At 33.2% G+C, this 13,044-nt stretch overlaps 1 protein-coding gene across 1 annotated transcript; it reads left to right on the forward strand.

The window, feature by feature from the left end:
- Positions 1 to 3,795: 3,795 nt before the first annotated feature.
- On the forward strand, positions 3,796 to 12,551 carry LOC123656968 (macrophage mannose receptor 1-like). The gene is made up of 7 exons (XM_045592573.1): positions 3,796 to 3,869; positions 4,457 to 4,567; positions 5,047 to 5,184; positions 8,062 to 8,256; positions 10,943 to 11,076; positions 11,675 to 11,795; positions 12,292 to 12,551. Exons 1-7 carry the CDS (start codon positions 3,815 to 3,817, stop codon positions 12,471 to 12,473), a joined length of 936 nt encoding a protein of 311 aa, XP_045448529.1. The 5' UTR covers positions 3,796 to 3,814; the 3' UTR covers positions 12,474 to 12,551.
- The last annotated feature ends 493 nt before the right edge of the window (positions 12,552 to 13,044 follow it).

Genomic DNA, 13,044 nt, shown 5'->3' on the forward strand with positions numbered 1-13,044 from the left:
TATAATAATAAAATAATAAGATGTTATATATTGACGAATTTTCAAGAAAACGCTTCAAATAAAACGGAGAGTGTTATTTCAGTAAACACAAGTGTTACTTTACATTCAACGTTATTATTACTGGGGCTAAAAAGTAAGCGATGTTTTCGCGGCACGAGTTTCCCCAAATGTATTTGTAAAACAAACTGATTTTCATTTAAAAGCTTCGCTAACAATGTGAATCTGTAATGTAATTGGAAAAACTTAAAATTTTTACGATTTCGTATGTTGTTTGTAAACGAGCTCAGTACGACGAATACACAATTTTCTATTTAATAAATTTTCGGGTTGAAAAATAAATATGATTTTATAATACGATACGATTCAGCCTGTAACATCCCACAGGCCTCTTTCTTGACGTAGGAAGCTTCTTCACTGCGGGTTGACGGAAATATACCCCGCTACTAGCCACGATCGCTAGCAAGTAAATAATATAAAAACCGAAACCGACTCTTTAACGTGCTCTCCGAAGCACGGTGGGTGACAAGCAGACTGCTTAGAGATATTGTAAATACAAATATCCATTTCACGGGAATCGAACCCACAATCGTTGGTGTCTGAGCGCAAACACGGTGCACGCGCCACTACACCAGATTGATGATTATTTTATGAATTTTCTAAATTTAATTCATAATATTTTCGCCTGCAAAAACTTTGGTGGCAATGTTAACGATTACAATAATTTTGCCAATTTATTATTTAAATTTGACTAGATGTTATTTTCGTTAATAGTTATTATTTTGTTAGTAGGGATCGTAAAGACGAAACATTAAACAACGTCTTATTTTTTAGATAATACCAACGATCTTAGAATCGGTCGAATATTTAGTAATTTAGTGCCTGATCACAGTTAAACCTATCTTATAAAAATTGCGAAAAAAACAATGTTCTCTAGATCACACGACTAAAGTAAAACGCAACTCTCTCTCTTCCTACCTATATCTCCCTCTCAACTTCCGTTCGCCTCGCCCGATCACACTTTTCGTAACGCACTCGTTACGCATTTGTCAGCTTACTTCCTTAGTCAAGGGCGCGTAAAGATGTTTTACTTCAATAATTCACATGAATTGTATGAAAACGTGTCTAATTTATTTACGCATTCAAAATTCAACTTAATCCACTTAGGTATTGAGAACCTATCTAAGAGTATATCAATAAGCCAAATATTTCGTAGTAAGCCTTATATCAGTCAAACTGGTATAAAGTTTTATGAAAATATTCATTTGCACACTAAAAATTATTACTATTATTTATTTTATTTGTTGTTTGATATCTTTATCTCATATTTATAGTTATTTACTAACATTAGATATAAGTTGTTTTTGTAATACTAACATTAAGATATGGACTACTTATGTCTGAAAAAAAATAAATAAATAAATAAAAATAAAATAAAAAATAAACGAACAAACAGTCTGTCACCCCTCTCGCTTGATAGGTGATATATAAGAAATATTGGACAATTTACATGCGCTGCAGAAGCGCACTGAACCAAAGATTATCGATAGCACCCCACAAGTGACAAAATTAATCAATGATGGGTTGAAAAAATGAAGTGAAAAGATTTTTTCAACACATCCGTGTGCCATAACAAAGATATCATATTTTTTATTGATTACGAAATGAGAGGAACTCACTCATGCACGAATGAACAAGACTTAAAAACCTCGATCGTTTGTCAAACATGTTTTTAGCATTACAATTTGTACAATTTTTTTTTACACACCTCCAAGTAGGCTGTTATTTCAGTAAATAAAGGTAAGTGATCCTTTAAAGTCTTTAATAAGAGTCATTAAATAAATATTATGATTAAAAAATAAACATTTGACGTCCAACATTTTGGATGTAAGGGTGATAGCAAAATAACGCGAGAATCGCTTGACGAAATAAGCTGTTTTTTATTATGTCAGGAAACTATTAACTAAGAAATTTATTGAATGGCGTAAAAATCTTGGCGGAATATTCTTCAATTTTTACAATTAGTTGTTTACATAATATAGTTTCTACCATATAAAATATTGTATGATGTGAATGAATCAGAGACATCGGTAATTATCGACGAACGAACCTTACCCCTTATCCTCGCCAGGAGCTCTGGCTACCTTACTAAAAATTAAGATTAGTTCACTCATTTAAGCTGAAAAAATGTAAGGTCTGAAATAAGTAAAAAACCAAAGATCGTACGGGGATGAAACTGAAGTTACTTATATAATATATGAGAAAATCTTTAAAAGTTCTTTTCTTAAAACTACAATGCAAAATATTGTCCAGTGTGCTTAATGACATTACAATGTAAATCATACATTATTTAAATAGTTGCCCTTTCATTAATAATCAAAATATATTAATTTTAAGACATTCAATCAAACGAGTTCGTTGCCTGCAATCAATTTTATAGCGGAGTTGAGACCAATCAAATCGCGTACGAGCCATATTTCTCGTAACAGATTTAAATTTTGAGAGTAATTTGTTAGAAGCCCTTTACGATTGTCGAGTCATTAATATGGAGAATATTAATTCTATGATGAAATTAGTTTGATCGTTTAACATTTCTGAGTAAGCTAGGAAAATTGGTAATATGGAATTAATTTTGACGAGTTTCAATCATTCATTAGTGCAGCGGTCAAATAAGTATAAATTTTGCAGACAAATTTTGTAAACTCAGCGAACTTTGTGCCGCCAATTTAATGAAATAAAACTTTTGGTCTCAACTTGTAGTCTGATTTTATTTTCTTAAAATATTCCAATAAAATAATTACTAAGACTAGCGTTGGATTCTTGATCTGGTGATCGAATGGCCATCGTAAACTGTATCCAGGTCTTTTAACGAAAAATACTAACAACACTCCCCGTCGCACTCGATTCTGATTGGTTGTTGCCAGTCAACAGGAAAGCGAGACCACACAGGAAATAAATTGAGTGACTAAATTTGTAGAATATTTTAAAAGAATTAATAAAATAATAATTAATCATAAATTTGAACTAGAATATAACGATATTTAGATCGTATTAACAAAAGTCACAACAGAAATCTGTCCTGATAATAAGGTTCTCAAAGGAAAAGAATTACTTAATTTGATGAAGTTGTTTTGTAACTATATCGATTACGTAAATTTATTTATTTATACATTATGAGATAAAACGTTATTATTACTTACGCTTCATCCTGTAATATCCATGTGTAACATCCTGTGAAGTATCAGAGCTTAATCTACCACGCTGCTCCAATGCGGGTTGGCGGTTATTATTACTTACTATAAACTAAAAATTTAACCAAGTTTATTTTAATAGTATCGCACTCACCAAACTACAAACCACTCAACCACCAAATACTTTGATACGTTTATTTTTCTTCGATCATTACAAATAAAAAGATTCTTGTGATTTATTCAAACTACCGCAGTCCACTGCTAGACGTAGGCTTCCCCAAGTTTACGCCCAACATACCAGCTTTCCGCAATTCTCATCCACCTACCGGTACCGGTTATCCAGCCTACACTCATCGCTGCCCACAATACCATACGTCATTTTCAAAATTAACAGAACTTCCCAAAGAAGTGCAATATTTAGGATTAATCCATCACATACAAACTACCGTAAATTCCTTTCTCCAACGTAAGGTTATTACCCGCGACCTATTAGGTTATATTGAAATAATTACTGAGCGAAATGTAATTTTATCGCTTTAATTATAATTAAGATAAACGTCAATATTTATTCAAATAATATTGTTCGTGTTCTCGCGGAATCGTCAGTTCGTCTCAGTTCCCTTGACATGATGTCGACGCTAACATTTTTAGTATTACTTATTGGACTCGTGACTTTATTAGGTGAGCTTCTTTTTAACTGACTTCCAAAAAAGGTTGACTCAATCGAATTGAGAACCGTTTCTTTTTTTGGGAAGTCGGTTAAAAAGAAGGAAAAATGTGTTTAAATAGTGACATTAAAAACGTTTACTCGGTTTTAAGGAATAGCGCGTTAGGCCGAAGTAAATATATGGAAAAGTTTTTTAGAAAAATTAGCTTGTAGTATATTAATAATACAAGCAATATATAAGTATTTGTGGGTGTAATTTATTACTTTGTATTTCTTTCATCTGTAAACCGGTAGTGTAAATAGGTATCATTTAACCTGAAAATAATTAAAAGCTTAAAAGGTAAATAAATGCATTATATCCATTCCTATTTTCAAGAAAAAGATATAAATAGTGTTCTGGAGTCTCAAGTCTGGACATATCAGCCTTGTGTGGTCTTTGAAGTTTGAATTACAAGTTGCAGAGAAATTTGTAAATTTTTAGCCAAGTATCAAAAATTTGCTAAAGCTGCTAGCCATCATTTCATTTTATTTCATCTACATAAGCCATTATTTTTATAAAGTTAATAGGACAAGCAAAAAATCATTTTTTTTTTGTTTTTAGAGGGTAAATATAGATGTGACTACACATACGATGCTGCAGCTGGAGGGTACTTAAAACTCCAAAGAATTCCAGCGAACTGGCGCGAGGCGAGGTTACGATGCCATCTCGAAGGTAAAATTTAATTAATTATTATATATTCCATATTCCTGAAATTATAATAAATCATTTAGATATACATTTTCTTGTTATTTTAATAATAAAGATAATTTTCAATACCAGTTCTAGAATTACTGTAATTGATTAAATAATAACAGGCCCTTGTCCAATAAGTACTTTAAATACACACAGTAGAATATACTCTGCTCAAGATCTAGAGCAGCCCTAGTCGAGAAGTACCTCAACCTTGCAGAAGTTCACAGCTAAATAACACTACTCTCAAGTAGGGTTGTGGTCCTATGTTGAGTAGTGTAGTAAGTTGGCAGGAGCTGGGTAAGAAGATCAGGGGTAGGATTGTCAGAGCACTTGCGATGATTCTAGTGAGCAAGCGTCTATAGGTAACCTCTTTCCATCTGGTGAGCCATTAGGTTTGCCGACCTAGTTGTATAAAAAATTATAGTAATCACTTTTATAAAATATTACTATTGTTACAGGTTCCAAACTAGCGTCACCGCTTAACGCAGATCTTAGTGCTGCAATGAGAAGGCTGATGAAGGAAGATGGGATGAAATGTGGTATATTCACTGGTATACATAGTACCTTTTCAAGAGGAGATTTTCATTCCGTTGAAGGTATTTGGTCTACAGTCATAAAGATAATTTTTCTTTTTTTGATGAGAGCTTATCGTGAATATAATGAGCATTTTGAGAATTTTGATTTGTTTCATTTATCTTTAGCTGAATATAAAAGGCGGTTATCGAATTTCATTAAAACAATTTAATGTGAAATGAATTTAATATCGATGATTTGTGCTTTTTTTGAGTTTTTCATGTTGATTAATTTATTATAGCTTATCATTACTTTGGAGTGCTTTTATGAAATAATAATTGGTTGAAACTTTGCTGGATTTTGTAAAATTAATTTGTGTTAATATTTTTTATTATATATGTATGTCTGTTTGTTTCCCAAATATTAAAATAAATAAATAAATAGTTGAAATGACCAATCACAGGCTATGCAAAATATTTCTATAGTAGTACAGTCTTAAAGATAAATGATACTCCATTTTTTTTTAATAGCCTGAGTGTGTTTACGTTCGTAACAACTAAACCGATATTATGCTTGTTTGATTTATGAACATAACATTCAAGAGATAACTTTTCGACCTCACGATCTCATCGAGATTATTGGAGGAACACTTGTAGATAGCTTTTACAAAATTTGGAAGTAACGAAGCTAACCAATGAAATCTATATAAATAAAAATGAATGTTGCTAAGCGCACAACTCGAGATTGGCTCGACCAATTCGGCTAATTTATTTTTTTGTATGATCCTTAAGGTCCATGGAAAATTAAAATCAGAATCAAAATCAAAAACAGCTTTATTCAAATAGGCTCCAAGAGCACTTTCAAATCGTCATTTTACAAATTAAAACTTCAAAAATCAATTATTATACTATTGTAGAAGTACAGCTACCACCGATTCGGAATGTAGATTCTGCAGAGAAGAATCGGCAAGAAACTCCGCAGTTACTCTTTTGAAAAATAATATATAAACTGTGCGTTAGGAAGGTTATATACTAAAAAAAAAATACTAAAAAATTATATATTTTTACTATTATTTTTAACAGAACGAAGTCTGTCCGGGCAGCTAGTAAAAAATTAAAATATGATTACGTAACACATTCATATAGAATTTAATTCATTTATTACATCAGACTTGTAATAGTAACTTAGACTGATTTTTTGTTGAAATATTTAGGTTTGCTGAGGTATTCTAACACCTGCCGTTATTAGGTAAATATTAAGCCGATTTTAAATTTATTAATTTTATCACAATTAGGTACAATAATAGTTTAAGTCGGTAGGTCAGACACAAATGTATAAAGGGACGTGGTATAGAGCCTGCTTATGATTCTGCCATTTAGGAATTGTAGGACTACTCCCCTGGTACAGCCGTGGAACAAGGGCGAGGGACTCCGTGTCCAGATGGGTGAAAGCAGCAGCCGTGTAGTCCTCGGAGAAAACGAAAGAGATTCTACGTGACGTGGACACTCCATATACACGACTCTCCAGTCGACGTCCAGTCTCCCTTCCACGATGCCCCAAGAGGAGCACCCGCCACCTACCGTGGTGGCGGAATTGTCGTGATAGGGCGACAGAACTTAAATTACAATTAAAATAAAATAAAACAATGACGTTAAACATCACTTATTCAATCTTATAGCTAACGTTTCTAATTACGAAACAAAGAATTTTTTATTTTAAAGTTGAAGGTAGGCAAAAAAATATTAACTGTTTAAATTACGAAATATTAAGCCAAATAATCTAAATGAAAGCTTAATAATTATTATTTAAAACTAACATAAGCTGTACAGAATGTCTAAACAAAGAATTCACAAAAATAACATGATTTTAAAGCGAATAGGTTTGATATTAAAACTTACAAGACGGGGATTTCTCCTATGTATTTCCAACTGATTATAATACTAATTATTATAGATTCAGGATCCAGTTAAAATTATTAACGTGTTTACGAACGGAATGATGATACGGCAACTCGCGATCAGAAAATCAAACTTAAGTAGGTACGTAGTAGCAACAGCCTCGCGTTCTAGCGCCGAATGACAAAACCCGCGCCGCATCGGTAACGCTCGAAGCAAGTCGAACGTTCGCCTAAAATTTATAATTAGTATCAAGATTTTTACGGATTTTAGTGAATTAGTTTTTGTAAATAAATATTCCATTTTGTTAATATGCCTATTTATTTCTAATTAATCATTTTAAAATTAAATTTTTGTAAATGACGATTCGAAAGTGCTTTTGGGGCCTATTTGAATAAAGTTAATTTTTGATTTTGATTTTGATAATATTGATAAAATAATAATTAGTGTGTTAATAAACACGAAGTCATGTAACGTTCCGTTACATTATACCTCAGGGTTGAAAAAGATATTTGAAAAAAAAGATCATGTGACTATTTATTCTGTTTTACTATATAACTATACATATTTACAATTAGCTGTGCCCACGACTTCGTCCGCGTGGAATAATGACTTTGGACAGCATTTATTGGATATACGAGTATCTCTTGGTTAATTTTGGATTATAAACATACTCGTTTGGGTATACATGTTCTACGTGATTCTTTAAATTGGCACAACTTTTTTATTTATTAGCCGATTGACATGAAACAAATACTAAATGTTAAGTGAAGCTTACTAAATATATTAATGAAATCCATATCTAAATACAATAAGCCGTTTCTGAGATTAGCGTGCAGATAGATGGAAAAATCTAACAATCATTGTTTTTGGGTGATGAAGGTCCCAGTAATATTTTTTTCCCTGTACAGACAGCGATTTATTACATTTTTATTATATGTATCGATATAACTAACATAATAAATATAACAAATCGATAATTCAAGATAATCAAATTTTAATCTACATGAATTTTCTTTTATAATTATAATAATATATAAACCTTATAATAATTTTGTTCTACAGGAGTTCCTTTACCCAACATCCCTCACAAATGGGCTGAAGGTGAACCAGATAACTACAACGATAAAGAGAGCTGCATCATGATGTTAGAAAATGGAGATATAGCAGATGTGACCTGTGAAGAGCCCTTGCCCTACGTGTGCTTCAAAAAGTCCTCCAAACGTTTGCATGTCAATGGATGTGGTCTTACGGATCCCGGTGAGAATGTTTGGATTCCTTTTGTCTTTTATTAGAAACTACAATGAAAATCTCGAGAGTGACGATCTCAATACAAGTACGCTACTCGTATTAAACTTTACAATTCTAATAGTGTTTGATTAGTAGTATTATTTAGTAGAATTATTATCATTTTATCGCTTAGAAATTTCTGGTTCAAGATTATATTGTACATAGGATGTTTTTTTTAAATATATGAGTTTTTTGTAAAAAAATTAGTCTGGAGAAATGCAGTTTTGTTGTTTCGTAAAAGAAAAGGTGTTTGTTCAATAGGGGTTTTTTGTTTATACATCTAGGTCGGCAAACAAGCGTACGGCTCACCTGATGGTCAGCAATTACCATAGCTTATAGACGCCTGCAACACCAAATGCATCGCAAACGTGTTGCCGACGCTACTCCCAATCCCTCTTCTCCCTATCCTCTCTGGTCACTTTACTCAACACAGAAACACAACACTGCTTGAAAGCAGTATTATTTTGCTGTAATCTTTTGTAAGTCACTTTTGTAAAGTCGAGGTACTTCCCGCGTCGAGTTACTTCACATTTTGAGCAGGGTATTTCCTGCTGCGTACCCTAGTTATATGTGTATTAATCGAGTATAGTAAACAAAAACAAGTTTATGTTAAAGAGATATTGTCGAAAAGTTAGTAATTTCATAATAAATAATGGAACTTTTTAATCGAATTTTCACAAAAGATTCTTCCAGGTACTTTAAAACCCTTTGACGCTAAGTAAAAAATATACATTTTTGAATATCATATCAAAAATTGACCGCTCCAGCGGGATTCGAACCCGCGTCTTCGACATACCGTGTCGACGCTCTAGCCAATTAAGCTATGGAACGATATACTCGCTAGAGCGAAACCTTTGATATGATGATTTTTACTTTCGGTTTAAGCGAACCGTGGCGCCGTCTATAGTGAGTTCTTTACAGAGACTCGTAACTATTCAAAGTTTCATATTACAATGAAAATCTTTGACAGGAGACGACACCATGCTATTTTTAATATGTACGATTTTTATTTTTGTGTTACCCACAATTAGGAATTCTAAACATTTTTGAATATCATATCAAAAATTGACCGCTCCAGCGGGATTCGAACCCGCGTCTTCGACATACCGTGTCGACGCTCTAGCCAATTAAGCTATGGAACGATATACTCGCTAGAGCGAAACCTTTGATATGATGATTTTTACTTTCGGTTTAAGCGAACCGTGGCGCCGTCTATAGTGAGTTCTTTACAGAGACTCGTAACTATTCAAAGTTTCATATTACAATGAAAATCTTTGACAGGAGACGACACCATGCTATTTTTAATATGTACGATTTTTATTTTTGTGTTACCCACAATTAGGAATTCTAAACATTTTTGAATATCATATCAAAAATTGACCGCTCCAGCGGGATTCGAACCCGCGTCTTCGACATACCGTGTCGACGCTCTAGCCAATTAAGCTATGGAACGATATACTCGCTAGAGCGAAACCTTTGATATGATGATTTTTACTTTCGGTTTAAGCGAACCGTGGCGCCGTCTATAGTGAGTTCTTTACAGAGACTCGTAACTATTCAAAGTTTCATATTACAATGAAAATCTTTGACAGGAGACGACACCATGCTATTTTTAATATGTACGATTTTTATTTTTGTGTTACCCACAATTAGGAATTCTAAACATTTTTGAATATCATATCAAAAATTGACCGCTCCAGCGGGATTCGAACCCGCGTCTTCGACATACCGTGTCGACGCTCTAGCCAATTAAGCTATGGAACGATATACTCGCTAGAGCGAAACCTTTGATATGATGATTTTTACTTTCGGTTTAAGCGAACCGTGGCGCCGTCTATAGTGAGTTCTTTACAGAGACTCGTAACTATTCAAAGTTTCATATTACAATGAAAATCTTTGACAGGAGACGACACCATGCTATTTTTAATATGTACGATTTTTATTTTTGTGTTACCCACAATTAGGAATTCTAAACATTTTTGAATATCATATCAAAAATTGACCGCTCCAGCGGGATTCGAACCCGCGTCTTCGACATACCGTGTCGACGCTCTAGCCAATTAAGCTATGGAACGATATACTCGCTAGAGCGAAACCTTTGATATGATGATTTTTACTTTCGGTTTAAGCGAACCGTGGCGCCGTCTATAGTGAGTTCTTTACAGTATATCGTTCCATAGCTTAATTGGCTAGAGCGTCGACACGGTATGTCGAAGACGCGGGTTCGAATCCCGCTGGAGCGGTCAATTTTTGATATGATATTCAAAAATGTTTAGAATTCCTAATTGTGGGTAACACAAAAATAAAAATCGTACATATTAAAAATAGCATGGTGTCGTCTCCTGTCAAAGATTTTCATTGTAATATGAAACTTTGAATAGTTACGAGTCTCTGTAAAGAACTCACTATAGACGGCGCCACGGTTCGCTTAAACCGAAAGTAAAAATCATCATATCAAAGGTTTCGCTCTAGCGAGTATATCGTTCCATAGCTTAATTGGCTAGAGCGTCGACACGGTATGTCGAAGACGCGGGTTCGAATCCCGCTGGAGCGGTCAATTTTTGATATGATATTCAAAAATGTTTAGAATTCCTAATTGTGGGTAACACAAAAATAAAAATCGTACATATTAAAAAATATACATTTTTAATTGCAGAATATGCATTAGACATTAGAACTGGTAGTTGCTACAAGTTCCATAGGGTGCCACGTACTTGGTCACGAGCATTCATGACCTGCACAGCTGAAGGAGGACAGCTGGCCATAATCAATAGTGAAACTGAATCCACTGTAAGACAAATTATTTTTATTTATTTATTTATTTACAAGTGTCGCTAAAGTAACCTAACATCTAAAACATGTCGGTATAATACTAAAAAAAACACAAAATCCTAATTTAATTTCTTGCCTTAATTTTAGTTAGATCATCTTTAAGAAATATCAATTTGTGAATTAAAAAAAAGTGTGTGTGTCAGCTCCGACGCACGACTGGAGTTTACTCCTTCAGATCGACTGTTTAAACAGGCACAAAAAAGGCTTACTAGTCTAAGAAAAAGATTCATACCATATTAAATGGTAAATAAACGAATCAAACAATGCCACCTATTGGGTTCTGATAGATGGCGTTAATAAAGCCGTAACGTGGTCATTTGTTCAATGGATTTTACTACTTATATTTTTTTTTTATACCTGTATGAAAATCTATTCTCAAGGGGTAAGCTCCAAAAACTTATTCTTAGTTCGAAATAATATCTGGCTATCTTAAGCAGTATCATATCTTTGATCTTCTGTTAAGTTGGCTTACACCTCCAGTCGAGCTGCTCCAGATTGTGATCAGAAGAATTTAATAAAATCAAATCTTTAACAAAATCAAAATTATGATTTACAGGTAATCAAAGAAATATTCGCTAAGAATCCTCCCGCTTCTATGCCAGGCAACTTTTGGAAAGAAGTCGCTTTTATGGGCTTCCACGATTGGGGGGAACACGGAGAGTTCTTGACAATTGAAGGTTGGTAGCAAGTTATAATACAGTAGTTATCGTTTCAGAAATCAGCACCGGCACCAATGTTCATACATCTGTGTACCTTCCACTGTTATGGAGTATGTAGAAATTTCTATGTAAAAATAATGTCTTGAAGTTCAAGTTATCTAGTTAGCTATGTATGTAGTTACGACTCGTTTTACGATTGATCCAGTTTCTTTATTATTTATATACTACTTAAAATAGATTCTTGAAGTTTTCATAAATATTTTTCTATTTTCTTCTTACGTAGTCTACATTTCTCATTACATAATTCATCTATCTGAATATTTATACCGGTGTACAGTTGATAAATATAATGGTTACAAGTATCACTGATATATTTTTGTCCTTGTAGATATCTCCTGTCTCGGGAAGCATATTAAAATTGTCACCATTTTCGAAATAATCTTTATCTGACAGTAGGTCAACAAATCAACAGGATCTTCTGTTGCAGTTTATATTATCTAAGCTTTATTTTCAGGTGATACTCTGACAGAGGCTGGCTTCGCTAAGTTCTCGCCAGGAGAACCGAACAACGCGACAACAGGGGAGTTCTGTGGAGCAGTCTACCGCAATGGAATGTACGATGATCTATGGTGTGAAAATAAATACGCGTTCATTTGTGAAAAGAGTCCAGACAGTTTGGCCTGTGATGATGATTAGACGGAACAATGTTGTACGCCTAAAAAATCAACAAAAGATCGATTTTAGAATCCTTGAATAAAAAATTCTAAAGACTTATTGATATGTTTTTTATTTTATTTAATATAATTTATTACCCGTACTAATTATTTAAGCTCTAATTTTATTCCTGCATGGAAAAGAGCCATTGTCCAGCTGTGGCAAGTTACTGGCTGAATCAGCTATCGATCAGTACTCATATACCTGTTGTATGTACATTTAGTAGTAGTTGGTTATTAATTAACTCGTAGTAAACTTGAAAAGTTAAAAAATATTAATTTTTAACACCCATTCATTTCATTTAAATTTTATCCTTAAACGCATTAAATATTAGTAATCTGCAAAATGAAAAGTGCTAGAATTATATAACACATTTTGACTTCTAGAGAAAATTAGTAGCAATGAATAGAAAGGTTAGGAATGTTTTATACAGGCTTCAAAAGCACTTTTGATACGTCACTTTTCAATATATAATTTATACAAGTGCTTAGTAAATTTATTCTGGTTAAAAATTTGTAAGAGTTACTTAATAAAAATACTAAGCGACTAGAAA

Source organism: Melitaea cinxia, chromosome 10 (genome assembly GCF_905220565.1).
Source record: "Melitaea cinxia chromosome 10, ilMelCinx1.1, whole genome shotgun sequence".
In the NCBI taxonomy this organism is placed as follows: domain Eukaryota; kingdom Metazoa; phylum Arthropoda; class Insecta; order Lepidoptera; family Nymphalidae; genus Melitaea; species Melitaea cinxia.

Bases quoted from the DNA above. Each gene is read 5' to 3' on its own strand.
- LOC123656968 (XM_045592573.1), top strand. From the start codon at position 3,815: ATGATGTCGACGCTAACATTTTTAGTATTACTTATTGGACTCGTGACT. The intron at 5,185-8,061 runs GTATTTGGTCTA...TTTGTTCTACAG, and splicing joins AGATTTTCATTCCGTTGAAG to GAGTTCCTTTACCCAACATC. The intron at 8,257-10,942 runs GTGAGAATGTTT...TTTTAATTGCAG, and splicing joins ATGTGGTCTTACGGATCCCG to AATATGCATTAGACATTAGA.